At 48.0% G+C, this 25,667-nt stretch overlaps 2 protein-coding genes across 4 annotated transcripts in view; both read right to left on the bottom strand.

The window, feature by feature from the left end:
* Window positions 1-68: 68 nt before the first annotated feature.
* On the bottom strand, window positions 69-7,506 carry PRKAB1 (protein kinase AMP-activated non-catalytic subunit beta 1). 3 transcript variants are annotated; one of them, XM_063415951.1, is made up of 8 exons: window positions 7,394-7,506; window positions 5,898-6,072; window positions 5,319-5,485; window positions 4,328-4,421; window positions 3,530-3,644; window positions 2,226-2,359; window positions 1,695-1,763; window positions 69-1,614 (listed from the first exon to the last, which is right to left on the bottom strand). In XM_063415951.1, the coding sequence occupies exons 2-8, from the start codon at window positions 6,060-6,062 to the stop codon at window positions 1,537-1,539; spliced, it is 822 nt and encodes a 273-aa protein (XP_063272021.1). In that variant the 5' UTR covers window positions 6,063-6,072; window positions 7,394-7,506; the 3' UTR covers window positions 69-1,536. The 3 variants fall into 3 exon arrangements, with proteins under 3 accessions (XP_063272021.1, XP_063272020.1, XP_063272022.1); XM_063415950.1 differs by lacking the exon at window positions 7,394-7,506 and adding an exon at window positions 6,504-6,795; XM_063415952.1 differs by lacking the exons at window positions 69-1,614; window positions 1,695-1,763; window positions 7,394-7,506 and adding exons at window positions 1,798-1,839; window positions 6,504-6,795.
* A 5,621-nt stretch (window positions 7,507-13,127) lies between these two features.
* Window positions 13,128-25,667, bottom strand: part of TMEM233 (transmembrane protein 233) — a 33,138-nt gene continuing 20,598 nt past the window's right edge. The window contains exons 5-6 of the mRNA XM_063416128.1: window positions 20,583-20,717; window positions 13,128-14,949 (exon numbers count right to left, since the gene is read on the bottom strand). Coding sequence (XP_063272198.1) covers window positions 14,938-14,949; window positions 20,583-20,717 — 147 coding nt within the window. The 3' untranslated portion in view covers window positions 13,128-14,937. The remainder of the gene's footprint in view (window positions 14,950-20,582; window positions 20,718-25,667) is intronic.

Genomic DNA, 25,667 nt, shown 5'->3' with positions numbered 1-25,667 from the left:
AACAAAATAACTCACTGAAGGCGAGGTTACCACAGATGGGAAGGGTAGTAACAACTCAAGTCATCCACTTCTCTTGAAAATGTTTTATTTGTTTCTAAAGAGGTTGAAAACAAGCAGTTCTGTAGTTCAGATATATACTATCCATAGCACAGAATGAAGAGAGAGTTTTCAGAGAAAACCATTGCACTAGACCCAGATCTACTCAGCTACTGAAGATATTGCAACAAGGCTGGTGAACAGACCCCAGGATGGCAAAGCACCCTCCCACTGTGGCTCACCCCGGGCTGGCTGCTGCAGCTCTGTCCCCTCTCACACTCCTCACACACTTTGCAAGGTGCTTTCCCCACAGTGGCCGGGGCTGCTCTTCATTGGCACGGTCACGGTGCCCAAGGCACCAAAACAAGCCAGGGGAGGGCCCCTCCTGCGCCGGCTCCTCCCAGGGCACGCTGGCAGCAGGTTTGCATTAATGTTGCTTTGTTTTGGGATAAAACAGGCTGTCAACACCAAGGACAGGCAGCCTGGCATTACTATAATTAGAAAACAAACAGAATAAAAAGTTGCCCAGCTCCAGCCGCAGGCACAGAGGGCTGCAGTGCTGCTGCATCCAGCACTCTGCAACTGCTGACACTGAGGGGTGAAGTTTGGCCACTGGACACAGGAGAATCACAGTCACCTTCAGGCTGTTACTGAGGAACTCATCCCTAAACTGAATCCATCCATTCCCTTCCAGCCACCTCTCCCAGTTTAAGGAAGCCCTCATCAGTGACAGCAGGAGAAACCAGTTTCCAAAAGACACTGGTCTTTCCAAAACCAGTTTACTGCAAGACACATTTACGATTTACAGAAAAATCCAGCTGTTAAAAACAATTGTCTTTACCAGAAATTCCACAGGGGAAAAGATGTATTTCAGTTCTCATGAAGAGAAAAAACTACAGAGCTATTCACAGTAGAAACAGTGCACCCCACTCTACCGTAAAATAATAATGAGCTTGTAGTGATTATGTTGCTGATTCTGCCCAGAAAAGGCTGCTACAAAATGATCATCAATGATCACACTTACTTCAGCCAGGCAAGTTTGAAACTCGCTACTGAAATAATGTTTGATGAGCAATGGAAGGAGTGATGAGCTTGCTTTTGCAGAGTGTTATCCTCAAATCAGATTCCCCAAGAATCCTGAACTTTCTAGGCCTTGGGCTGGCAGACTCCCAGTCTGCCTGGCTGCAGAAGCTCTTTGATCTGTTGCTGCCCTCACAGTATTCAGCCTAATTAAATTGGTGGTTTTCTAACTGAGCTGACGAGGGGCACTGACACCTTTGCCACCTTTTTGTCTAGTTGCTGTGAAGCTGCCATTTCCAAGAACTTCCAAGGTGGGGCTAACAAAATAAGGCAAATACAGGAGACCCTGGAAGTCTCAGGAAAAATATGAAATCAGAGTTCGTTTGCTACAGCACAGAGCAGAAGTACATTTGGTTAAGTGAAGCATTTTCTTTCTGAGACTGCACTGGCCCAGAACAATTGGTCACAAATGGCTGATGCTCATATTGGCTTGTAGAGCAAAGTGGTGACGTATTTCTTCTTGTAGCGGTGTGTGGCACTGAGCACCATCACTCCATCCTGCAGGGGAGGAAAACAATGAGCATGGGCCACGTCAGACACCCAGGCTGGCCCTGGCAGGACCTGCCCTGGCCTCTCACCTTGATGGAAAGTGCATACAGGTGGTTCAGCATGACGTGGTTGGGCTCGGGGAGCAGGGCGGGGTCGCACTGCGGGGAAGAGGGACAGTGTGACAGTGACAGAGTCACAGCTCACTCCTCACAGCTGAGGGGTGACACACAGCACCTGTGAGCAGCAACACCCCCAGAACATCACCGAGTCCATCACAAACACAGGCACCACTTCACAACAACCCCAGATCCCTCAGGGTAAAACCCTCTGCACTCTCACAGGACCATGAATCAGACTGAGGTTATCCCCTGTGTGCTTGTGGTGCCCCAACAGTTGACAAGATTAAGGTCTTGGGAGGAAAACAGCAATCCAGTTTTCCATTTTAAAGACAGTCGACTAGAAAAACAGACACACTTCAGATGAATCCATCTGGACATACATAATAAGGAACTTACCAACACAGTAACTTTTCCTAAGCTGTCCCTTGCCTGTATCCAGATTTTCCCCATCTGTTCCCCCCCTCAAGGGCATTATTTAACAAAGCAGTGTGAGGTACTCACAGAAATGCCTGTGTCCTTGTTCAGGATGACCTGCAGCAGGTGTGGGGGCAGAATGGGGGGAGATTTGAAGCGCTCCTCTGCCTTGCAGACATAGGGCTCCTGGTGGTAGGGTCCTGGGGGTGAGCTGGACAGCTCTGCCAGAGAGATGGTAAATATTTCATCCTAAATACTTTTGTAAGAACATCTGCTCTTTATAGGTACATGCAGCCTAAAGGGATCAATGGCACTTAAGTGCAACAACTGCAGCAGCTGGTGCAGTGCCAGAGGATCAGTCACTGCCCAAGAGGGGATTTGAGGTGCCCAAAGTCTGAGGTGGAACTGTGAGGGCAGCAGAGTTCTGAGGGCACAACTGCACTCCAGGACTTCTCTGCCAGCCCTTCTGCAAACACTGCACAGTGCAGGCTGCCCTAAGGGCTCCCCCAAGGGATGGGCACCAGCATGGGATGCACCTGTGAAAGGCAACTGCTCCCCCCTGCAGACTGGGCTTGGAAAGAGCCCTCCAAAGTCTAATCAGGGAAAGGAAACATTGCTACAGCCTGTGGGGGAAGGCATCTGCTATAATCTCCTCCTGGCCTGCCCCACAAACAACACTTGCTCCAAAAAGGCTTTGTCCAGGGCAAAGTTGCAGAGAGCAAAACACACCCAAACCCACCTGTGCCTCAGGTTCAGAGGTCTTGTGAAGGGGGGTGTAAGGTCCTGCTTCAGCCATGCCCTCCTTCCCTACAGAGCTCAGCACCCAACAGGGCAAGGCTGACCTCACACACGGCTCAAGATAAATCCCACCCCTCTCCTGTGATACTAGAATATGAAACTTAAGGCAAAAGTTGCATTTTTGTATTATTCTTAGATAGGTAATTTTTACTACACTGTAAAGATACTCCCAAGCCTGTGTGAGCACTGAGATGCACCTGAAGTGCAACTTCTGACCCCCTCAGCCACCTCCTTAGCAGAGGAAGACTGAATTAGGAGCAGTGTAGGCTGTCAGTGTTGGTTTGATGTGGTAAAGCAGAGCCTGATCCACCAGTGAGTGCCCTAAACCCAGCCACTGCACACAGCAGGGCAAACAAACAGCCAGTGAGCACCCAGGACTCCCTCCCCATCAGATCTGTGTTCCTTTATCAGAGGCTTCCTCCTCTGTGCATTCCATTTTCCTCCTTTGGGCATCTGTGATTCCTGCACACATCCACAGGGCCTGACACAAGTGGAGATTAATCTCTGCTGGAGCTTTAGCTCAGATAAAAAGGGAAAATGAAACTTTTAACAGCTCTAAAAAGTGTGATATAAAGTTACCAGTGAGCTCATACCAGACATGTCTGAGCATTTTTGGGAGTCCACCATCAGAGCATCGAACACTTCAAAGTCAGTTTTCTTCACCTGGATGATGTTGTTGACAGTTCCCAGCTGGCTGGTTACTACTGGCTGGCAAGAGCAAGACAGAAAAATCAGAATAAAAAAAGCCTGTGGCACCTGATAGATTCTCAGAACTACACAATCAGCACCACCAAGAATGGGGTACATTGCTTTTGAAATATGACAGACCCAGATATGAGAAGAGCTCAGTGAGTGCTAGGTTATGAGGGAGTGCAGGATTTTAAGGGCTGGGAGGGGAAAATGCCAGCTGGAGCTGCCAAGCCCACAGGGCTCCAGGCAAGGCAGGGCTCAGGTCTGGGCTGGAGTTACCTGTGACCAGCTCTGGACACTGAGTTAAGCACGTGGGGAACTGCTGGGCAGGCTGGGGTTAAAGCTCATTTCACAGCAGAGGAGGAAAAACAGGCCTGGTAGATTTTGGCACAATTACTGGACTATGAAAAGATGCAGAGCAGAAATGCTGGCACAGAGAGCCAGGAAGGCACAGCGAGCTCTGGGCAGTGCTACAAGGCTCTAAAAGGCAGTTTGGCACTGGGCAAGAAAAGCCTGCCAGCACTTACAAACCAATGGCCAAGAGATCCTGGCCCTCACTGCATCTCCTGCCCTCTGAGCTCAGTCTGGTGCTGCCACCCAGGCCAGCAGACATCAGGAGCCTCTCTCTCACCAGCCTGAACAGCCCCTTGCTCCTCTTCAGATGCCTCAGTCAAAGAGCAGTGACCCAGAGCAAACTTTACCTCTGCAGGATCGTGTGTCCACTGCCCATCCACGAGGAACTTGTACTGGTGCTCCCCTTCTGGCAGGTCCAGGATTGCCACAAAGTTATTGTGACTGGAATTTAACACAAACAATCAGCCCTGCAATTTCTGAAAAGTACCTTTGTCTCCAAACTGTGACACACACGGTGACACAGAGCATGAGCCTCCTCAACGTGCAAAACCTTAAAAAGGCAGAGGATCTCTTTGCAATCCAAAGGTAAATAATCAAATCATGATTAATGCTCACGATAATTTTCTCTGTGACAGTGAGTCCCCCCACACTCCTGACATCCCATAACTGGCACTGAGCTTTTGTAAAGTCACTCTCACATCTTTGTATTACTTGTTAGCACACGAGACCTCATTTGTCTGCTGATGGAACAAGATCAGCTTTCTCATATTCCTTGCCTTTCAGTATTTGCCATCATAAATTGCATTTCCCAAATGCCCACGAAATAAATGAACAATGAGCAGATAAAAGCAGCAACTCGATACTTCTGGGTTACTTTGGGTCTGAATGGCTGCTGCTTGGCAATTTCCATCCTGCTTGGGCTGTGAACTCCCTGATTCTGCAGAAGGCTTTACCAGCATCTCAAAAAAGCTGAGAAACATTTGATGCTGCTCCAAGAGGCCACAGAGTCTGGACCCTCTGAGCTGGGCAAAAGCCACTGAGGTAGCAAGGATGTGTCATCAGAGATGCTGTGCTAGAACCAGCTCCCCTTTCCAGAGCCCAGCCCCACCCCAGGCACAGACAGCAGGGACTCTTTGGTTCTCTGTGTGTTGCACCCACTGAGCTGACACAGCTCAGCCTCCACCCTGCGCCACCCAAGAATGGAAAAGTCAGATTGGCATCAAGGGCTTGGGGAGAGAAGCAGGACAGTGGAAAATCAAGCACAACCCCATCTCTCAGCTGACCACCTCCCTCAGGGCACTGAGCACTCCCTGGGGAACTGCAGCAGCACTTCTTTACCTCCTTGTCAGAGGAATTTTACTCCAGTTGTTGAAGGACCCTGACAAATAAACCTCCTTCCCTCCTCCAGTCCAGCGGAAGACTGTTGGCCGAGCTTGAGTGGGGGTCTTGTCATTCACTTCCAGATCTTGCTGCCAAGCTAGAAACTCTTCTTTCTCCAGTGGAGCCTACAATCACAACGTCTCAATCAAAAAGGGTTCCTTCCTGGCAGACTCAGACAACCTGTGCTGCACTGAATGCTTTTTTTGCCCTCAGGCATGATTCTCTAAGTCTACTACAAGCAGTTTTTCTCAGATGCAGAATAAAAGCTGCAGTTCTAATACTGTTCACAGATTCATTTGCACAAATTCTGCAAAGGTGTCAAAGCCTTCCAAATTTGCAGGAAGAGTGGAAAGCAAAATAATGCCTCTCCCTCCAGCCCCAGTTTTACCTGCTTAAACACCAATTCACTCTGTCCGTGGCATGGGAAGGAAGGGGGATGGTCAGCTCTGTGTAAACCCAATGACAAAATCCCTGCAGGCTGCAAACAGCCCCAGAGTATTCCAAGCAAGCAGTGCTGGGAGAGAAAAGCAGCAATACCTTCATCTCCTCTGGATGGAACAGGTCTGCATCTTCAGGACTGTCCATGAGGATCTTTGGCCTGTCCCCCTCCTTGGTGCTGATGGCTCCTCCTGAGCTGTCCCCTCGGGAGGTTTTGTGCCCGTGGCGCTCCAGCCCCGCTCGCTCGCTGCTCGTGTTCCCCATGTTTACGGCTCTAAAAGAGCAGGGAAAACCAGCTCAGCACAGCTGGAACAGCAGCAGGCAGGAAAGGAAACTCATCAGTAGCCCTGGGCTGTGTTTTTGAGTTGAAGAGCCTCAGAAAGTTGATTAATCCACTGTAAAGTGATACCACACTCTGAACAAAGACACTAAATGACAGTTTTTAGCTGCTCCTGACAATGTGCTACACGTTATACATGAGCAGCTCTACCAGACTCAGCCACTCGAGAACCCGACCAAGCAGGGCCCTGCCACACGGCACGAAGCTCTCGTGTCTCCCCAGGCTGAGGGCTCGTCCTTTGCCTCCTGCCTGCCCGTGCACACAGCGCTGCCCTCGCCAGCTGCTGCACCAGGAGCACTTTCTGCCAGAACGCCCCAAAAGCAGCCTACGAGAAATGGGACTTCACCAGAATAATGTTATCTCACCCTGCTGAGGATGCTGAGAGCAGCTGAAGGGGGAAACAAGGAACCTGAGCGGGAGGGACCCACAGGGACCACCCAATCCAGTCCCTGGCCCTGCACAGACACCCAGCGCTCCCACCCAGTGCCTGAGAGCGGAGCCCAAACGCTCCTGGGCTCTGGCAGCCTCGGGGCTGTGCCCGCTCCCCGGGAGAGCTCAGTCCCGCTGCCGCTGCACGGCCGCTCCCTCTGTCCTCGCCTGGCTCGGGAGGGGCAGCGCCTGCACAGCCCCGGTCCCACAGCCCCGGCCCCACAGCCCCGGCCCCACAGCCCGGTCCCACAGCCCGGTCCCACAGCCCCGGCCCCACAGCCCGGTCCCACAGCCCGGTCCCACAGCCCGGCCCCACAGCCCGGTCCCACAGCCCGGCCCCACAGCCCGGTCCCACAGCCCGGTCCCACAGCCCCGGCCCCACAGCCCCGGCCCCACAGCCCGGCCCCACAGCCCGGTCCCACAGCCCCGGCCGCACAGCCCCGGCCCCACAGCCCGGTCCCACAGCCCCGGTCCCACAGCCCGGTCCCACAGCCCCGGCCGCACAGCCCCGGCCCCACAGCCCCGGTCCCACAGCCCGGTCCCACAGCCCCGGCCGCACAGCCCCGGCCCCACAGCCCCGGCCCCACAGCCCGGTCCCACAGCCCCGGTCCCACAGCCCCGGCCCCACAGCCCCGGTCCCACAGCCCCGGCCCCACAGCCCCGGTCCCACAGCCCCGGCCCCACAGCCCCGGTCCCACAGCCCCGGCCCCACAGCCCGGTCCCACAGCCCCGGTCCCACAGCCCGGTCCCACAGCCCCGGTCCCACAGCCCCGGCCCCACAGCCCCGGCCCCACAGCCCGGCCGCACAGCTCCGCGTGATGAGCACCAAGTCCCGCCGGAAGAGACCCGCGGGAGTGCACCCCGCGCCCCGGGACCTCCGCGGGGCACGGGGCACAGCCCGGCCGGGCAGCCCCGGGACCCCGACCCCGGGAGCCGCCCCTGCCCTGCCCTGCCCTGCCCCGCCGGGCCCGGCACCGGCACCGGCACCGGCACCCACCTCCCGCCGCCGCCGCCGCCGCCGCGCTTCCGCTTCCGCCGGGCCGCGCCCGCGCCCGCCGGGGGGAACCGAGCCCGGCGCGGCCGTTCCGGGCTGCCCGCGGCTCCGTGCCGGGCTCCATGGCGAGCTCCATGCTGAGCTCCATGCCGAGCTCCATGCCGGGCTCTATGCCGGGTTCCATGCCGGTCTCCGTGCCGGTCTCCGTGCCGGGCTCCGTGCCGAGTTCCATGCCGGTCTCCGTGCCGGGCTCCATGCCGGGCTCCGCGCCTCGGTCTCCCCGCGCCGCCTCAGCCCTGGTGCCAGGAGCCCGTGCCCAGGGCAGTGCCCGAGGGCGGTGTTGGAGCCGCGGGGCAATGGAGCGTCCCCGCGCCGCTGATCGCCATCAGCCCCGGCGTCTGAGGGAGCACAGATGGGAGGCCGAGTCCTTAACTGATAAATGTTTCCCAAATGGAGTTACAGTGATACGTTTCTCAAAGAAATCCCACTTACACCATCTGGTTTTACCCTTGACTCTCCCCCAGCTGTTGCTGGTTTTTTCCTCCACTTTCCTCACAGCCACAGAGCTGAGGCCTGCTGGCATGTCACCGATCTCTTTATAGGTAAATTGCTTTTTTTAGTACAAATAGAAGGGACCTGCACATACACAGACAGATTCCTACCAAAGGGAAGTATCCACACACTAACGTTTGGGAGGAATTCTGCCGGGACGGCTGCCCGGGGCAGGCTGGCAGGGGCTGCAGGGCAATGTGCAGGCAGCCCTTCCCCAGCCCTGCACAGCAGCCCTGCTAGAAAATGCAGCTGCTGCTGTTTTGGCATTTCACACAGCTTAGTGCTCCTGGATTCCTCGGGTCCAACCCCGGTTGTTTCGTTCTCCCCAGTTTTCGTGGCCAGCACTGCTTGCAGTACCGTGTGTTGCCCTTCACTTGCCAACCCAGGACTGTTGTGATGATCTGCACAACAGCCACACAGACACACCACAGGCCATGGTACCGTCATCTGGGGCCCGCCTTTACAATGTTTTTTGTTCTTCTAAGAACCACAGAGTGGTAACAAACTGCGGGGTAAGGGCTGCTAACAGTCGCCAGGCTGTGGTATCCAGTCTGTGGTAGATACAAGCACTCATTTTAAAGTCTGCTGTTAAAATGTGATGGTTCCTCCTTCCATGGTGTGCTCCATGCCAAAGCCTTTGGGAGCTGCTGGCCCATGGACAGGACAGAGGCCAGGGACAAGACATCTCAACCTCACTGAGGAGGAGTTGCTGCCTCCTCCTCCCTGGTTTCCCTGTGTCTGCTCCTTTTTCAGGGCTGGTTCTTGTCTCCCCTCGCCGTGACAGGGGGGTGTAGCACAGTCCTGGAGCAATCAGCCTGTAACTCACTTTGTCAGGTGCTGGTCCCTGAGAATATTGAGGGCTCGATGACATTACACCGTGAACATCTAAATCATCCCCCACCTCCTCACCCACCTCTGTGCATGGTCCTTGCATTCCCTGGAGTGTTGTTTTCTCCCCTCAGCCTGAGTGGGAGCCCCATTCCCTCCCAGCTGTTAATGCAGGAGATGTGGGAAGTGAGGGATTAGCTAAAGACAAGCCACAGGGGCCTGGCAGAGCTCAGCCACCCACTGATTCTCTGGAACCTTGCAGTTTTGCTCCTCCCTTTAACAGCATCTGTGACTTTTTGCCTCCTTTTATGCTCTGCAGCCTGAGGGGTATAAAAACTCCCCCTCTTCCACCCCATCTGAACCAGCCTCTACATTCCAAAGGAAGATTACAAAATACCTTTTCTACCTCTGCCCCTATTGGGGTAAAAGAACCAGGGAAAAACATAGGTGACTAATTCTGAATAAGAAATTCCCTTAAAAAAAAAAAAAAAAAGACACATTCCACTTTCAGACTGTTCACAGCCCGTAAGACAAGATAAAAGTACTTGAGGAAATGCTTTATCTGGTGTCATGACTGTGCCACACCACCTCCTAGGACAATGCAAGGTTTTAAAAGCAGGGGCTTGTAAAAGACCTGCAGGATATGAAAAGTTGTGTGGTCTCTGTTATTTGCCATGTCAGTAGCCACCAGCAAAGCTCAGCTCCTTTTTTCCCTCCCTCATACCTGCCTTCTTTAGTAAACATGAGCTACACCTGGCCTATTAAATCTTCTTAGTCAGAAATTAATTTTAAGGCAGTTTGGTTCTTGGCTCTTAAAATTATGAGACTCAGCAGAGCTGGTCAAAGTTCTGGGAATCATTACAGAGCACTTTCTCTGTACTTTCCTGTACAGGCTGAGGGGTCAAGTGAAGTGACATCTTTGCTACTGAGTCACTCTGCTCCCTTGGAGATATCACTTACCATCCCTCTCTATCAGCTGACTCATTTTAAAAGAGAGTAAGGACCAAACAGGATAGGTCTGAGGTCAGGAGAGACCTGTATTAGGGGAATGCATGTTTTGGATTAGAGGGGGTGAAGAATGACCTTACGAGATTTTCAGGCACAGAAGTCAGGGATGACACTCACCAAACACTGTACTCTAGGCCAGGATCTCTCATTTTCACTATTTGGATTATCTCTCTTATTATTTCATTAAAATCAAAAGGCAGTTAAGCCCCCACTGAATACTGAAATGTGGACATGAGGCTGCCATGGCTCACCATGACCACACAGCCTGCTTTGGTCTGGGTACTTCACTTCCAATGAAGTTTCCCCTTCTCTTACCTCAGAGCAGGTGTCAAAAAGAAATGCAGTGGCCTTCAGCCTCAGGCTGTGCAGTTCAAAGTCCTGAAGAATCCATTGGTATCCGGCAAAGTTCTTTTCTCTTGACATGATGCAAGCTTATTTAGCCAAAGAGAAGTCATTGCAAGTGAAGTGGAAGCTGACTCAGCCCTACAGCGAGAGATGACAAACCTCAGACGTGAGCTGGTGGATCAGATTCACACATGCCATAAATCACATTACAAAGGACACATGAGCAAGTGTTTCTTGCAGCTCGTGTGCTGTGGAGAGTGAGCTGTGTGGGAGCAGAATAGAACTTACCCCAGAGTTCAAGACGGGGTAAATTTAACTGCAGAAACCCTCTGGGTAAATTTCTTACTATGGTCTTCCATTCTGCCTCGGGGTCCTGAATTTGTTCCTCCATCTTTACAGTGGCTGTGATCCTTTTCCAGGCCCTCTCCTCCTTTCAGGTCCCTTCTGGATTTAGCCCCCTTTGCCAGGCTGGCAGGAGTGCAGCAGAAGGAGTCAGGCAGCCCCCTGAGAGGCTCAGTCCCATCTCAGGGACACGTGTCCTGCTGTGCATGCAGAATGTGCTGTTGTGCTTGGGAAATGGAAATTGGGAGTGCACGGAAGAAATCCCTCACACACCACTGCATCCCTTCTCTGCTCCGACACTGCACTCCTCCTGAGACCTGCCAATTCAACATGAGGTTGGAGGTGGGAGGATTGTAAGAGGAAAACAACATTTAGGTAGTTTTAGAGCCTGAAGGTGCTGCCTGTGGAGACTGAGGGCTCAGTCTCAGAAATCTGGGGGTCAGGCAGCAGCCCTGCAGAGCCCTGAGGGCTCCAGCCTGGCCTGCAGGTATCTCCTCCGAAGTCAGGGTAGGTTCCACATGTGTTCAAGGTTTGGTGATATGGACTCTTCCCTCTAGGAAACAACACTTTCCAAAGGCTCCTGAACAGCTGTCACGGAACCAGGATGTTTCTAACCAGCTTGACCCCCATCAATCCAGTGACTTTCTTGGTATTTAGATCTTACTTGGGTTTGGGAATTGAACCCTTCAGCTGCTCTTGTGTGTGTGTGCACACAAACATACAAAGTAAAAACCAGTGGGGGAGATGACTCCATCTTCCCCCTCCTGAGGCAATCAGTAATAAATAACTGGCAGACCAGGATAGGGTCCAAGGGAGGAAATGAGCCTGGACAGAGATGTTTGCACACTGCAAACAGAGGCACCTGAACAGATGCTGAGAGTGAGGGACACTGTGGCAGCCACCAGGTACAACCCATTTCCAGGCTGAGAGGCAGAACACACTGTGAGCACATATCCAAGGAAAGAGGTACAAAAGCTACAACTTCTGGAGCCCCACCACTCATGGATCCTGGTGACAACCACCTAAATTGAAGAGCCAGTGCTGATCTTCAGTGAAAGCTGTAAACCCCTGGGTGTGCCTGCAGGGAGACACCCCAAGAATTTAATTCCATATTGTCCCTGAGATTTTTTTTGTTGTGCAATCTGATGAAACTTTTACCACATGTTGAGTGTCTGGCTGACCCCCTTCACACAGCAGCAAAGAACCCCCACTTATATTTAGAAGCCTCTTCTAGGATTACATATCAAGATACGTGCACGGGGCTGTTTTGCAGAATGCAGCTGCCTTGTAAGAAGCCAAAGGTGCCAACATGATCCAGGAGCTGAGGCCAGCAATTTCAAGTTTCCATCTGTCTCTGCCTGTAATATGTGCAGGAAAGAAAAGGGAGCTGGACTTGGGGCATTAGTTGGTGCCTTCAGCATGCGAGGACACTGCGTCCAAAAAATGGAAGCCTGAAGCAGCTTTGCAGAAGGAAGACTCTGTTTGTGCACCCAGGACACAGATGTTGAGTTGAAATATACTTTACTGCTTCTCACCTCCCTCTGTTTCATCAAATAACATCATTCAGCACATATATAATATAACAGGGTTTCTTTCCTACCAAAAAAAGGGAGGTCCAACGTAGAATAATGGACCAAATCCAAATCTAGATGCGTTACAATGAAGAACAGGTAATTTCCAGAGCCTGTCAGAGACAATGAAATTTGTATACATGCCCCTCAAAATATGGAGCATGCACAAATTCCTCAGTCAGACATCTGCATTCTGCCTTCCACACCCACTGCTGGCACCAGGGCCTTGCTGATTTGGGCACTAAATTGTCATTTAGGCCCCCGTGTTTGCTGCCTGCTTTGGGATGTCTGTCACATCTACAACAGAACAATGTGGTTGTGCAAGGACCATAGCCCTTTCCAGCACAAGCTGCACTTCCCAAACATGGTTGAAAATTTATGTAAACATAAATAAATGAAGAGAACCAATACCAGTACATTAGTAAAGCAAAAATAAGATTACCTATGACACAGAAGCACTAAGGACATTAGAAGAATCGCTGCATTCTCTCCTCTCTGTCACATTAAGTGGTTTAATATAAAGCCTTTATTTTTATACCAATCAATAGCACTGTAAGGTACCAACATTTATCTTCAGAAGCACTGAAGGTACAATGGCTCAATTCTCAATTATAGTAAGAGTGAGACTTCAAAGATATTTATGAGGAACAAGATGCAAGTTAGATTTCCAGTATGGTTTTCAAAAGCTTCTGAACAAGTCGAGTCTCTAACTCCTATTGATCTCAACCCTTGTCAGGCAGTTAAAAAAATACTTCAAGTTGCCTATCCCTATCCTCTGGTGGCCACATAACTTTGGAAACCTCCTTTTGCTGTGGTTCACTTTATTCTGAAACTGTCCAAGGGGTTAGAAAAAGGGATATTACTCTTTCCAGTAGAAGAGGCAACAAAGCTTAGGAAAGACACTTCCCACATACCAGACATGAATTAAAAGTAATTTTATTCCACTTGTCAATGACATTTTTATCATATCTGATAATAAGGCAAGCTACTAAAAGTCCCACAAGACATATCAGACCATTAAAATAGTATTCAAAAACCAAAGAGGAGTTCACAGAACAGCCAATTCTTGGGATCATCAAAATCAGTGGCAAGATTCCCATGTGGACAAATCTGATCAGTGCAAATGTTTAATAAACCAGCTGACTTCACCAGTGTTTGTGAAGTTTAATACTGCAGTAATTAAGGAGAGGTGATGCTTCACTGACTTCAATGAAAAACAGAATTTAGCAGGAAGGAAAGCGAAAAAGCACATTGAAAATAATATCAAGGCACAAAAAATGCATGCTACTTCCAGGCATATGCTTTAACAGGTAAAGGTTTCTGGGAGGTTTTTTTGTTTTTAATAGGCTGTTGAACTCCTGACAGATGATTCTTCTCTCACCTGCAGAACTCCCTGGATTTCTGGGCAGTTGCTCCAGGTTGATGTTGGTGCAGGGAGAGGGAGTGGAAGTTGGCACAGCTCACTTGAAAGTGTGGTAATAAAGCAAACACAGCAGCAACTGCTGAGGATGCAGCCATATCTTAATGCTCACCAGAGCTTACTCCTTTTAACATGGAATATTTGTGTGACAAAACGTATTCTGTGAAAGTTTCCAGCTAATCAAAACAGCAGTCCTGTGCTAAATTTTCACAAGGTATCAAGAATCTGCAGTAATTTAGAGGCCATCAATTCTGGAACCCGAGGCTGCTCACTGAGTAGTGTCTAAGGATCAGGAAATGTGTCTGTAACTAGGCAGAGGTGCAAAAGTCTGTCCATCTCTAACTGCAGTGATACACACACCAGTCATAGAGATGAGAGGATGAGCTAAACAAAACCCACATGAACAAAGAAGAACACAATGAAACGATGTGCCTTGCTAGAAGCACAACAAAGGGATGAAGGACATCTGTTTAAAAAGATCTTTTGTCAGATAAAAAAAATCAGGAACTTTTTACATACATGAAGTTTAAAGAGGAAAATATGATCAGTGCAAATTTAATGCAAGACTGGAGCTAAGTCAAGGGAGTGCAACAATGAAAGACAACAAAACAAAAATAAATCATTAAGAAAAACATGGATGCTATGGAAGAAGAGTCTCTCTTAATAATCAAGTGATTGAAATAGGTCCCAGGTGGTTAAAAATCCAAGGTAATGTTCTAAAAGCTGAGGATGACAAAAGAAAGCAGCTGCTGAGTCAGAGTGCACCCACAGCATTATAAAATCACAGAGCAGGATAAAATCACAAACCCATGGGTACAGTTGTGTCATGTTGAGACTATTTTAAAGTAATGAAAAAATCCTTAGTGGCCTGATCCAAAATCTGCCAGAAGTAACAGGAGTTCTCCTACTAGCTTCAGAGGGCTGTGCATCAGATCTTACACTGTGCACCATAAACAGTCTGGATACATTGGCTTTGTCTGGCTGGGGCCAGCCAGGGAACATCACAGATCCAGCATACATTCCATGGAAATGAGAAAGAAAAGGGTTTTTTTTTTTTAGGGCAAGATCTCATTATACATTAGGGTGAAAAAGAAAATGCTGCTTTATACTGAGATGTCTTATAAATAAATAATTTTGAAAACCTGGTCACGCCATGCTGATTAACTAACTGGGCTATCAGTTCATTCACCAGCAACATGCCTCTGCAGACTTGTAGGGTCAGAGCTAACAGTCTGGAATGGTTTCCATCTCTTCTTTTTCCCCCTCCAGAGGTTTACATGTTGATATCATCCAAGTGCAGTCCTGGTTCTTCAGATAGCATGCTGCAAGGACACAGAAATATGTGTGTTTAAAGGAGGAGAAGACAGAGAGTTTGCCCTGTGAGTTTAAATTATTAATTCTACAGATCTAATGGATACATTATGCCACATTAGTGGCACTTGTTCTCTTAACAAACATCCCTCTAGACTAGCAGCTCAATACAGTTTTGAATCAAAGAGCTGAGTTTCTAATGGCATTGGTCATCTGTCAATCCAAACTGAATTTTTAAACTGGGTTACCTGAATCAATGCAAATTAGGGCCTTTCATTGCCAGGAAATGGGCTCTTATTTGACAAAGATTCATGAGGTCAACAGCATCTCTGCTTCCTTGGAGTGGTACATAAAGCAGTCAGACAAGAACAGCACTCCAGCAGTGGATAACTTGGTAAATCCAACAGTAAAACACAACATGCTTTAAAGGGACTGGGAAATCTGTCCTGGGCACCTGCATTAGGAGAGGAAGGATCTGAGGAGTTCCCTCCAATTCTTGTGTAGGGGACAGCTCTCAGTCAATACCCATGGATGCCCTGACCTAGCCCTGGATTCTGGGTTCTGCTGCAGTCTGAGGGATCTCCTCCATCAGGCAGCTACATTCTAGCAGCTCCTCAAGGAGGGATCTAGGACCTGAGGCCCTGCACAGTGAATATATCCTGCAGACAGCATTAATGCCTTTGCTGGTTGTCTCTTGGATGCTACTTGTGGCTCCTCTGGGTAGAATCCATTGTGGGAACATCTCCTCTGTGCACTGTTTCTGTGCAGCAGCTGTTTCTGGAGCAGGATTTTTCATGTGGTTTGCTAAGGGAGTCAGGCTGCTGTAACCACATTGTGCACCTGCACACTGTGCCACTGCTCAGCCTCCCAGCTGAGGGAACACTCTGAGAGACAGGTAGAGAACTTTAGGCTCCTATGTTTTCACAAATCTGGTAAAACAAGGTAAGGATCAAGGAAATAATCAGTATGTGCCCTTACCAATAGAAAAGCAGCTCCCTGGCTGGGTGAACACCAAGAATTAAAGAACAGGAATGCCCTGACTTCAGGCTTGGAGCTCTATCCCTTACTGGCAGGCTGTAGCCTGCCAGTAGCACAAGAGCCTGACTTGTTTATTTTTATGGCAAGGTGCAGAGGACAGGATGGCAAATATAAAGATCTGGAGGCTGGCTGAGTAATTCCTGTCCTTGTGCTGGTCTTCAGCTTATTGTGTCTCTGAAAGACAGGCAGTCACTGAGTGAAATGCCTGTGAAGGCTTCTGAGAGCCTCAGGAACAGGATGGCAGAGATATTAAAAATACTCTGGCACTCCTTTTCCCCCTGAAGAATTATTTCTAAGTCAGTGAGGAAACTTTATGTGTACATCTGTCCCTGGTGCACAGTCTAAACACTTACTCCTTCTCCTTCTACCCGGAATTACCAGTGCTGCATTACTGCATGTGTGCTTGATTTAAAACCCTTCTGATTCTGAGCAGTGCAAGCTGCTGCTTTCCTCACAGCCTGGCTGGCTTTGTGTTCCTTGGAAGCCCTGCTGACAGGTGGCATTTCTGTGGCTTCCCTGGGGCGAAGTTCTAAATCAAGTGGGATTAAAGAAGGGGTCAGAAGTTCAGGCTCCTCTACGAAAGCATTAAAATATAATGGTTTGCATAAAATTCCAAAGTCACAGCGTTTTGGCTACCCACCCTTTCTCTGAGCAAAACTGTTTCTGTCTCAGTCTACTGAAGTTTTTACTTCCCTCTAACACCTCTCACTCATCCTCCACATTTCTGCTTGGCTCACTCCTACTTGTCCAGACTGCAGAAATCCACAAGAGAGGAGCACAGGAGACGTGGGCTGTGTATGAAATGCCTTGTGGCTCAGCTGGGTGGCAAAACTCATGTGAGCTCTGGTTCAGCCCTGAACAGCATTGTGAAGTGTCACTCAGACACTAGAGATGGTCTACAAGTATGTGCTGTGAGGAGCTGAATATTATTCTGAACTACTCACATGGCAGCATGAAGTAGAATGTTTAGATCCAGTTAATAGAAGGGTTTGGGATACCTAGGATCCTCTTCACTTAAGTAAGGAGGATCCAGCCCAGGATTTAGTTTCCCTAAACCCTGCCAGCTGAACTCAAATGTAATCCAAGGGTGTCTTGTGTCAGCAAAACCAAAATGAAACAGAATTTGGAATCTGCTTCAAAAATGTTGAGGCTGCTCTGAAAACACAGATTGTAAATGACTTGAGAGCCCTCACTGGCTGACAAAATCACCACCTTTTGCTGAACAAAATGCTTCGAGGTGGGAAGGCTGGCTCCAAGTCTGTGCAAGCCTGGGGAAAGGTTGCTAAGAGGAGCACGAGCACAGTGGCACTGGGTGGGGGCAAACAGGGTATGGCACACAAGGCTGTGACACACAGCCCTGCCCTGCTCCAGGTCACGCTGGGGTCCCCTCAGGGAAGGCAAATACGCCCCCATTTCTCACTGCAGTTCTTGATGGACAACATGCCTGAGGCACACATGCAGGGCCAGACTGGGCGACACAAATACCAGCTAAAGTTACATCTGAGCAAGCCCTGGAAATGTAACTCAGCCCTCAGGACTGGCAAGGCAGGGGCACAGGGGAAGCTGACAGGAGAGGGTAAAAGCAAATGGGGAAGAGCAAGAATAAATTTGGCCCAGTGTGGAACGAGGCACAGCCCTGATTTCGCACACACCACAGTTCTGCACTCAGAGTCCTCGGCACGGTGAGGGACATGCCACTTTACACTGATCAGGACACACAAGTTTTATTGCTGGGCTGTCAACTCCAGTGATGCAAGTGATGGCTTCCCCTTGCCTACATTTAGGGGCATGACTGCAGAACGTAGATGGTTCCCAAGTGTCGGGTGGGCCCTGTTCCAGGATATAAATATGTATCACTACATATCTTAATATATGTTTGCTAAAGATAACGTGCCAGTGTTCAAGACAAATGAGGCTCTCCACGGCAGCAGGAGAAGCCCCAAGCTGACTTAGCTCCAAGTAAATCTTCAAAATGAGAAGTCAGGGCTGTTTCTTCCCTGCAGACGTAGGTGTTGGCTGCTGTTATTCCTGTGCTACTGTTGCTCTGTGACAGAACAAACCAAGGAAGGCACACAAGGACACTTGGAAGTAGGGGTTTTCTGAAAAATGGAAGGGTCTTCCTTTTCCCAAGTCTGCCACTCTTATTGAGGGGACATTTGGGAATATTATTGGTGGTATAAAATCATGGTTTGCTCAAAGCAGGAATTTCCTGCTCTTCTCTCTGCAACTTCTACCATTTCTACCCTCAACACACCTGACTCAATATTTTTCTCCTGGCTGAGGCATGTGGAGTTGTTTTGAAGGAGGTTCAGAGCCAGCTGAGCCTGACTCAAGTTCCTGTACCAAGAAGAAAAGTTGTGTAACAGTTGATAAAGATTCCCCCGTGCCAACCTGACTGGGATGTCTCACTTTTGTTTCTTCCCAGAGGCTGGATGTTGTGGAAGAGAACTCGAGTTCTCAGTACACTTTGTGTCTTTGATACTGGCAGCAGTGTCTCCCAGAGGTAATTTGCAGTGAGACTTGTTATCCTTTGAAGACCAAAAGAAGCCACAAAGAATGTCAGCAGGAAAAACTGGGTGCTGTGGTATCTGATTAATTTCAAGTGGATAAAGTACACAGGAATGAATCTTGGAAGGATCAAGCTTTTCATACTTATTGCTAAGGTCTAACTTTCAGGAAAAATGCATGTGTAGGTCACAGAAACATTAAATCTGTGCTTAATGGTAATGAAATGAATCTGCTGTATTATTGTATCGAGGCTATTTTGTGGTACCTCACTAATATTGAAACATACAGTTAAATTAGCATAGAATTAATTTATGATCACTTCAGCAGAGGCAAAGTGACTGTCAGTAAATAATCATGAGGAAGGCACAAATGGGTGTGTGCAAAGCCATTCACAGCAGGGGCACGTCAGACTAAGAATTTAGTATAAAGTAAAAACATCCAAGAGTAAGGCAATAGAGGGGACTCAGGTAAGCAGGGAGACTGGACAGACCAATTGGGTGCTTCTGTTCACTCATTTTCACATCAAAAGATTGTTGTTGCCATTAAATCCTTTCCTAGAAACAAAGGCTTTTTGGAGGGTGACAAGTGAGAGGGAGAAGGGGAGCAGTAAAGAGGCTGGAAAAGCAGAGAGCAGAGTGAATCCAGTAAACTCCTGACTCCTCACAAAAGCCACAGTACCATTTGGCCAAGAAAGCTTTGTGGAAACTATGTACAGAAATTAATATCCCAGCAGTGTGCTGAGGGTTCCCAGACACCTGGCTCCTTCCACTCAACAGAGAGTTTTCTCTTTACAAAGAACCCCAGAACCAAAACCAATTAAAAAAGTCCTCAAAAGAAAAATGAAGCTGTATTATACTGGTTTACTGCTGCCTGGTTTACTGGTCCCTGCGAATGCTTCAGGCCAGTGCTGTCTGCCACTCCTCACACTGCCCTTCTCTCCCCTACTTTGAAAAAATAACTGAGCTGCTCTCCTTGCCTGAGAAATGATGAGTAAGGTGGTGGAGGCAAACAGAAGAATTTACTGCTGCTCTCAGTTACAAAACTTGGCACCCCCAGCCTGAAGGGACTTGGGTTTAAATCTGTGAGTGCTGAATGAGCTGAACACAAGCTGAACCAAGGCTCAGGCTTGCAAAATGCATAGAAAATTAATGAATGCATGGGATGCTTCAGAGTCTGCAGCATCATCTAATAATATCCCACAGAGCTGGACCCCCTGTCCAGGAACTTCCCTGCAGCTCAATATGTTGTACTTCAAGTTTTGTATGAAACATTTAACCAGTTGCTCCATTCCACTCCCTTCAGATGTCTTCATTTCAGTGGTAAATGGGTGTTTTCTGTTTATAGTTTATGCATAAGGTTGTACAGTGCACTGAAAGGCATCCTGCAACCAAACAAGCCAATAAAAAATTCATTTAAATTGGTTATTTTAATGGGAAGTGCGCAGTATTGTGGAGAAAAGAACACTGTTGCACAACCTTATTAAGGTTATCAATACCCTCAATTCCTTTTGTCCTCTTTTCCAGTAATCCATCTGGGTAACCCCTGTGTTCCAGAGATTCATTTGCTGAGCTTTGTTTCTATTATTGCAGATGTGGGAAGGCAGGACAATAACACAGCACTGAGTGAAGGGCCTTACCCCACAGAGACCCAAGTCAGAATGACATTTGTGGTCACTTGTGATATAGTTCTGGTCATGTGTTTTACTGTCAAACAGTAGAAGAGTGGCTGTTGTCTCCTCCTTGCAGAGTTAAAAGATCAGCTGGCCAGACTGTGAGACTGAAAATTAGCACCTGGAGACTCTGTTAGCTGAAATTTAAGATCTCAGGTCACTTGGTCTGAAAGACGGTGAATCTGAGGAGGAGAAAAAAACCAAAAAGCAACTGGCCAAAATTGGAAAAACATATTGGAGCTGCAAGAGTTTCTAGAAAACTCACCAAGACAGAGTTGCTTGTGTTTAACCACAGACAACAGAAATTTCTGAACCGTAAAATATGAAAAAAATATTTTGGAGAGCATACATGCATCCCTAAATAGACAAAGAGAGGTACTTGTGGCAGTCCCTAGTGCGTTGCAGAGGGCTGTGAGAGCTCTGGCTCACCGTTGTGAAGTGAACCACGCAGTAGATGCCGATGATGACGAGGCCGATGATGATGGAGGCCACGGCCACCCAGAGCGCATTGCGACCCAGCCGCTTGGAGCCTTCTATGTCCCCTTGGTTGTAACTGTTCAGAGCCTGCAGAGGGGAAACAGGGAATCTCAGCTCTCCTTTGACACAGAAACCTGTTGGCAACGCAGCGTGACAGGTCTGAACCAACAAAACAAATCAATGTGGGCTGCCAAGGTAAGCAGGGAGTCCAGCCTTGTGTTCCACTCATTTTCATTCAAGTACCTTTCACTGAAGCTACAGCTCTTTTTATTTATTTTTTTTTTCAGTGGTGAGGCTTTGTTCATATGATACACACCAGCATAAAAGCTGTCAAACCAACATCCACCCACTTGCACAAACCAGTCCCTTTTATCTTTGGAAATGGTTTTGTAGTAGATGGGAAATTTTCATTCTCACTAGTAGTGAGATAAATTCTTATGCTTTATGGGACTTTAAGCATAAAAAGGCTGCATTTTTAGAGAAAGTCTCAGCAAAACTTAAAGCTTACTAATTTCCTATTTTTCCAATATGTTACTTTTCCAAACAAAGTTTGAAGAATTAATAGTAGTTTACCAATGGGGGGAAAAAATACAAACCAGAGAAATAGAAGTCATCTGAACAAAATATCTGAGTGCCATGCTCATGGACTAGAAGTTGCGTTCCTTTGCATTTCTGGAAGACACTGATAATTATTCTCATATCCATCCTGAGGTATGCATCAGATATCCCCATCTTCTCTCAAGAGACTCGAGAGACAAGTTTCTCTCTCCCACCCATGACTTAGCAGATGCTTTACATTCATTACATGCTCAGATTGCAATGTGTGATAGGACCACTCTGACTTTCTAGGCTTTTGTGAGACAGACTGTAGGATTTTCTGAATTAATTTTTGGTTTAACCAAACCATTTTTAAAGGAAAAGACTCAATGAATGACATGGAAGTACTGTAGTACCTGAGTCTAAACACAGTTTGTAGTAATTTTTTCCCAAGAATGAGATGCTATCAAAGCATTAAAAAGGGCATTATTCCTAAGAATTCTTTTGTAAAATAATGAGAGTTTGAGTTCATAAACCATAACACTGAGTCCAGATTTCTTGATCAGATTGCACTGTTGAGCTCAGCATACTTCCTCAGGGAATTAGATTAGTCACAATATGGTTTTTAGTATCTTGTATATATTTCAGGAGCTATTAGAGAAATGGGAAGAGTAGGGGGAGAGATATGGGGACCTGATCAAATTAACTGTTCTCTGGACTAAAGAATTCAGATTGTCTCTAGAAAACGACTGCATGAAGTATCACCAAGTGCTATAATGAAAGTGCTTCAGTTATAAATCACTTTTTGCAGCAAACAGAGAACAACAGAGCGAAGAGCTGAGAGTGTAGAGAGCAGGAAAAGGCTGAAGTTCAGAGCACACCGAGCATTGCTGTAGAGCCATTTCTCCCAAGCAGGAAAAGGCATGATGTGTGTGCTGTGTCGATTAGCGAGCACACAGAGCTAATGGGTGTCAGCACTGCAGGAGCATCAGCCCAGCCCAGACAGTCCCAAAGCAACACAGCCTGCATTCCTAGAATTGCATCTCAAGGATAAGTGCAGGTACTTATTCTCTGGAGTCCATGAAAGGCTGAGATGCTGATGCACTCATGTCCTTAAAGAGAGCACTGATACATTTCTTCCCTTCCTGGAAGCCCACATGCCTGAACATTTCTCTGGTTTATGTCCCCAAAGAGTATCACTAATACCTCTGCTCTGCTGTCAGGTTTCATTGAGGTTGGAAGGCACATAATGGGGAAGGAGGGCAGAGATGGAAATGGGAGATGGGCACGAGCACACGGTCAAACAGGACAATGTCAGCCCTGATGCTGGTACAAAGGGGGCTGGCACAGTCCTCTCACCTAAGCCACTCCACTGTCTCCAGCAGTCCTGGAGGCTGCAGAAGAGCTTTCTCAAAGTACATTTGGGAAGGTCATTAAAAGGATTATGAGGAGAAACACAGCTCAGCTTGGCCTTGAGCAGAATGACCTCCTCCTGTCTCTGCCAACAACCACCAAACGCCACTGTGGCTGCAGGGAGAAACACAGAGAAGCATCACAGACACCCTGGCCCTGGACTTTGTGCTCCCCTCTTATCAAAGGGCTCCCCTTGCACGGCATCTACAGAGGGGTTCTGCAGACACCATCAGCTCCGTTCCCCAGGCTTGTGGTCTCAAAAGTCAGACAGAGTTGTAAGCAAGACCTGACAGCACCACCAGACTTGCAGTTCTGGGCCATTTTACTAATGTATTTAGGAAGTCTGGAAAATTTCCATGTGATTTCTGCAGGTACTGCATAAATAATTCACCATGCAAACTTTAATAAATAATGTCATTTTAATACAAATCCATGATGAAGAGGAGGAAAACAGCATTAATGATAAAGAATAGGATTTGGGAGAGACAGGAAGGAGACATAAGTTTCTCCATGAAGAGGTTTAAATTAAATGATAAATGAAGTAACTTAGAAAGCATTCAATAAAAAATAAGAAGAGGTTTGAGGGAGTGGTTGGGGTCTGATGCAAAGCTTTTTGAAATTCATTACTTCCATCTGCTTCAAAGGGCTCCTGGTCAAGCTTCCAGTTTTCAACATTAGACAGAGATAAAATCAACTGTTAAAGCCTTAACTGTTACATCTATTTATTTCCAAGGGCTGGGCAATATATTGAGAACACAGCATCTGTATGAGGCATTTGGTCTGTCCAACTTTTAAAACAAATTTCAGCCCTTTCCAACCTAACACCATATGATTTCTCAGGTTTCTGCTACCTCGCTCCCTATGAAATCATAATGTAAATTAAAGCCACAGTTCTGCAGCTGTTTATTTACTTGAGTAATCTCAGTGACTTCACCAGGTTCACACACATCTATTTATAAAACATTCTCAGTTCAACAATAAAGTGACTTGACCTCATGTGAACAGAAACGTACTAAATTGCTATAAAATATTAATCCCTTTCTATGTGTATTTTCTGTTCCACACTCCCAGAGAACTGATCAAGGCAAAACCAGAAAGAACACTGGATTACTTCAGAAATCTTCCTCTACGTTTCTTACAGATCTGGGCAGACCAGACTGAGGTTCTCTGATCAGCGTTTTCTAGGCTCTATAAGCCAGGCTGGGTGAACTTTTTTTGGTTGTGCCTGGAAAGGAGACACTCTCTAGTTCAGACCTAAGGAAGAACGAGACCTGCTGACTCAGGGTGACTCCTCACTGTAGGAGCAGCTCACAGGGAAACACAGAGAAGAGGGGGGACTTGGGGAGCAATTCAGAGCAGGCAGGTGCTGAGCAGGACACGTGAAAGGGGAGTTTGCTCTGCAGAGTGATGCAGAGGAAAACCAAAAACCTACCAGTTTGCAAAGGCAAGGGCCGTGCAAAAATGCCTTAACAGCAGCTGCTGAGCCCTGTTGTTTAATATTCCTGAATATTAAATATGTTGTTTAATACCCCTGAAGTGAGTACAGGCTGTCCCATATGGTGTTAGATATCCAGGTACCTACAAGCTACCTAGTAAGGAATGTATAAATAATGAACTCTGCAAGTAAACTTTCTAACTACAGAAACACTGGTCACTCTGCTGGCCACTGAGCTGGCCACTGGGCTGGCCACTGGGCTGGCCACTGGGCTGGCCACTGGGCTGGCCACAGCAAACACACTGCACATGGCTTGTTAGGATCCCAATTAGAAGAGGTGGCTCCCTGAGAAAGCAAGGTCCATCCTTTCCTGTCCCCACAGCTTCCACCACCCTCTAATTTGTTGTCTCTGTTTAGGGAAACCCATATAAAGACAAGGCATCTGAATCCAACAGCAACAAATGCAGACAAAGAACTTGCTACTATCAGAAGCAGATGAGCCAAGATTGTCACACCTTGACCACATATGTTGTTTGAAGCATGGAAATGATTAAACAAAAATGTGTCAACAGAAAGAGGGTGTTTGGAGCAAAAAATCAGTGAGAAATAGCTTTGGAGAGACTGTTTGGAGGTGGTTACAAATGTAAGGCCCTATTGAATGACAGGACTAGTCTGACGTAGAGTCTTTGAAATAAAGACAGCCAAAGGGGGCTACTGAGAAAGGCCAGCAAAACGTGTTCAATTGTCAGACCACAGAGCTGGCATTGAAAATATCCCATTCATTTCCCAGAGTTATTCCACAGCCTCCCTCTAGCTCTGATCCCACCAGCCAGACACAGCCAGTCCAGCCCAGCCGGGTCTCAGACACATCTGGCAGCTCACTGAGAGCTCCCTGGGTTCACCAGTGCAGATCAGGAGCCAAAGAGCTCAGTGACACAGTGCCCACCCCAGCCCCACACCAGAGAAACCTCCTGTGCCACAGAAGCCTCCTGACTTGGGACCTGCCCCCAAACTCTTGCTCCTGACGCCTGTGGTTACACCTGTGTGAGAAAGAACAGGGCAAATGTGAGGGAGGTGCCCCTGGGGCTGAGTGAGCCCCGATGGCACAGCAACAGCACACAGTGATGCAGCTGCTGGAAACAACCAGGAGCAGAACTGATGGCATCTGCCTGTGGCTGCAGAAGGGTGTTGGGAACAGTGATCCCACAGCCAGGAGTCCTGGGGAAAACAGAACTCCATTTGCCAAAAATGCTGAGCAATGCTCACCCCTGAGGGTGGCTTGTTGGAGGAGGGCTCTTGTAAATGCCAATATGGCAACACACTGGTGCCATTAATGTCCTTTCTACCAGCTCTCCTCTGACCCCTGCCATGAGAAACAGACAGGTAAGGAACAAGGAAAGGTTGTTATTGCAATAAGGAGAACTTGCAAAAGGTTTATTCTAAAAATAAAATAAAGGAGGTAAGATCTGTAACGGTGAGATTTGAGCCTCCAAAGGTGAGAAAGAAGTGAGGAAACCAGTGCTGGAGTTGTAAATGGGGCAGCAGAAGAGACAGAAGACAAATCTGTCATTTATTTTGGGGGTGTGTTAGAGCCCAGACTCTACTTTTAGAGTGAAAACATTGTCTGAATTTAGAACAGTTAAGGAGGACAT

This window comes from Prinia subflava, chromosome 19 (genome assembly GCF_021018805.1).
Source record: "Prinia subflava isolate CZ2003 ecotype Zambia chromosome 19, Cam_Psub_1.2, whole genome shotgun sequence".
NCBI classification, from domain to species: domain Eukaryota; kingdom Metazoa; phylum Chordata; class Aves; order Passeriformes; family Cisticolidae; genus Prinia; species Prinia subflava.
This window is presented reverse-complemented; position numbering and strand designations above follow the sequence as displayed.